Raw genomic sequence first — 1,845 nt, forward strand, 5'->3', positions numbered from 1 at the left:
TAGGGGAAACTGGGGCACCAACAAACACGGGGTACCACCGAACACTACGATCTTTTAATCGGATATTGGATATGAAAAGATAAGACCGATAGGAATTTATAAGCACTATAGGGATGCTTGTCCACTGAAGAAATGGTCGAGATAGTCCAAGTAGTTTAGAAATAAAAATTAGTGTTTAGTGGTACCCCGTGTTTGGTGGTGCCCCAGTTTCCCCTACACAAAAATTATTCCCCGAAGCTAAAAATATCAAATTAAAAAATTGTTTTAAACTCAATATCCCAAATTTTCAATTATTTCCTTCTGTTTCCTTCCCAAATAGAAAAAAACGCGTTTTATGGAAAAAAAATCAGAGTTTCAGAGATGATCCTATTGAGAAGTTTTTGGAGAAAAAGAAAAAAAAATAGATTTTAGATTCAGAGACAGAAGAAAGAAATATTTTGGTGTTTATAATCAATGTTGACTAATAAACGGTGTGAAATGGCAAAACGAGTATTTCTCACTTGGATTTATTTCCCATCGAATTTATTTATTTACATACTTGAAACTCAATCTAAAATCCTTTCTAGGTGTCTATTTACTCTGTCCGGGCTCGTCCGGAATCGACTCCAAACCCTGTTTACATGAAAATTTTTGAGTCAGCGAAAACTGCTGATTGAATCAAAAATACTACTTACATTGACGAGGTAGGGATTGTTGGTTAATCTCATGTCCCTCTGATACATCATCCGTTCCCACCTCTCATCAGTTCCTCGGCGGAAAGCCTAAAAATTGAAAAATATTTCAGACATTAAGTTTTTTGGTTAGGTGTGATAAAATATCATTTTTACTCACGTTATTGAAGACCAATTTGTGTATTCCATAAAGCGCATAACCTGGCAAGGCTGTGGCAATCATAATGATGCCAAACGAGGGCAGGATCTCGTACCACATCTCTGGAAATGCACAATTTCTGCACTTTATGTAATCTCCGTCAAAACCAAAATATTACTTTTTTTACTACTGCGATGCCAGCGCTCGTGGCCCTTCACTGAAACAATCACTTGTCCCATTTTCCCGACTGACCATGCAGTAGATGTTCTTGATGAATTAGTAGATTGTAAATTGTAATTGTTTAATATTAAAATTAACTGCAGTAGGGGAGACTGGGGCAAAATTGTCAAAACTCATATTTAATTCTTTCACGAGCTCTGAGAAAACTTAAACGTTTCATAATGAACATATTTTTGTAGGAAATTTACTGCTCTACAACATCGCAGAAGACTATTTTCCTCTATCTAGAAAGAAATGTGATTTTCGAATCATTTTCTAAAAGTCTATTTTGTGGAGATTCGGAGATTCTCAAAATTGTTGAGGCAAATTTTACCTGTCTTCGGATAATTTGTAACGTTTGACTGTCGCAAACGTTAAAAATATCAAATAGACATATTTTTATAGGAAATTTATTCCTCTACAACTTTATCGAAGATAATTTTTCTCTATCTTAACGAGAAATGTGCTTAAATTGAGCTAATCAGTATTGATATTTTCTGGTTTTCTGTAAGACAAATATTCCAAAAATAGGACTCAAAATTTCATTATTTTTTATTTTACATAATCCTTCCTCGAATCCCTTGAAACTTTGTAAGTTTAAGAAGGTTCATTAGGGCTATCTATAATGAAAATTTCAAGCCTCGGTCTCTTTTATTTTAGAAAATAGTGAATATTGAAATTATCGTTTTGACAAATTTTGCCCCAGTCTCCCCTAATAACAATGTTTTGTTTATTACTTTAAAAATTGAAGCAAAAAATAACGTAGACGTAGATTACCAATAAAATGCCAGTATAAACATACAAAAAACACAAATA

The 1,845-nt window shown here is 33.5% G+C and overlaps 1 protein-coding gene across 1 annotated transcript; it reads right to left on the reverse strand.

Moving 5' to 3' along the window:
- Positions 1-490: 490 nt before the first annotated feature.
- LOC129804489 (uncharacterized) lies at positions 491-1,027 on the reverse strand. The gene is made up of 3 exons (XM_055851823.1): positions 832-1,027; positions 675-761; positions 491-612 (listed from the first exon to the last, which is right to left on the reverse strand). Exons 1-3 carry the CDS (start codon positions 928-930, stop codon positions 571-573), a joined length of 228 nt encoding a protein of 75 aa, XP_055707798.1. The 5' UTR covers positions 931-1,027; the 3' UTR covers positions 491-570.
- Between the last annotated feature and the right edge of the window lie 818 nt (positions 1,028-1,845).

Source organism: Phlebotomus papatasi, chromosome 2, assembly GCF_024763615.1.
Source record: "Phlebotomus papatasi isolate M1 chromosome 2, Ppap_2.1, whole genome shotgun sequence".
Taxonomy (NCBI): domain Eukaryota; kingdom Metazoa; phylum Arthropoda; class Insecta; order Diptera; family Psychodidae; genus Phlebotomus; species Phlebotomus papatasi.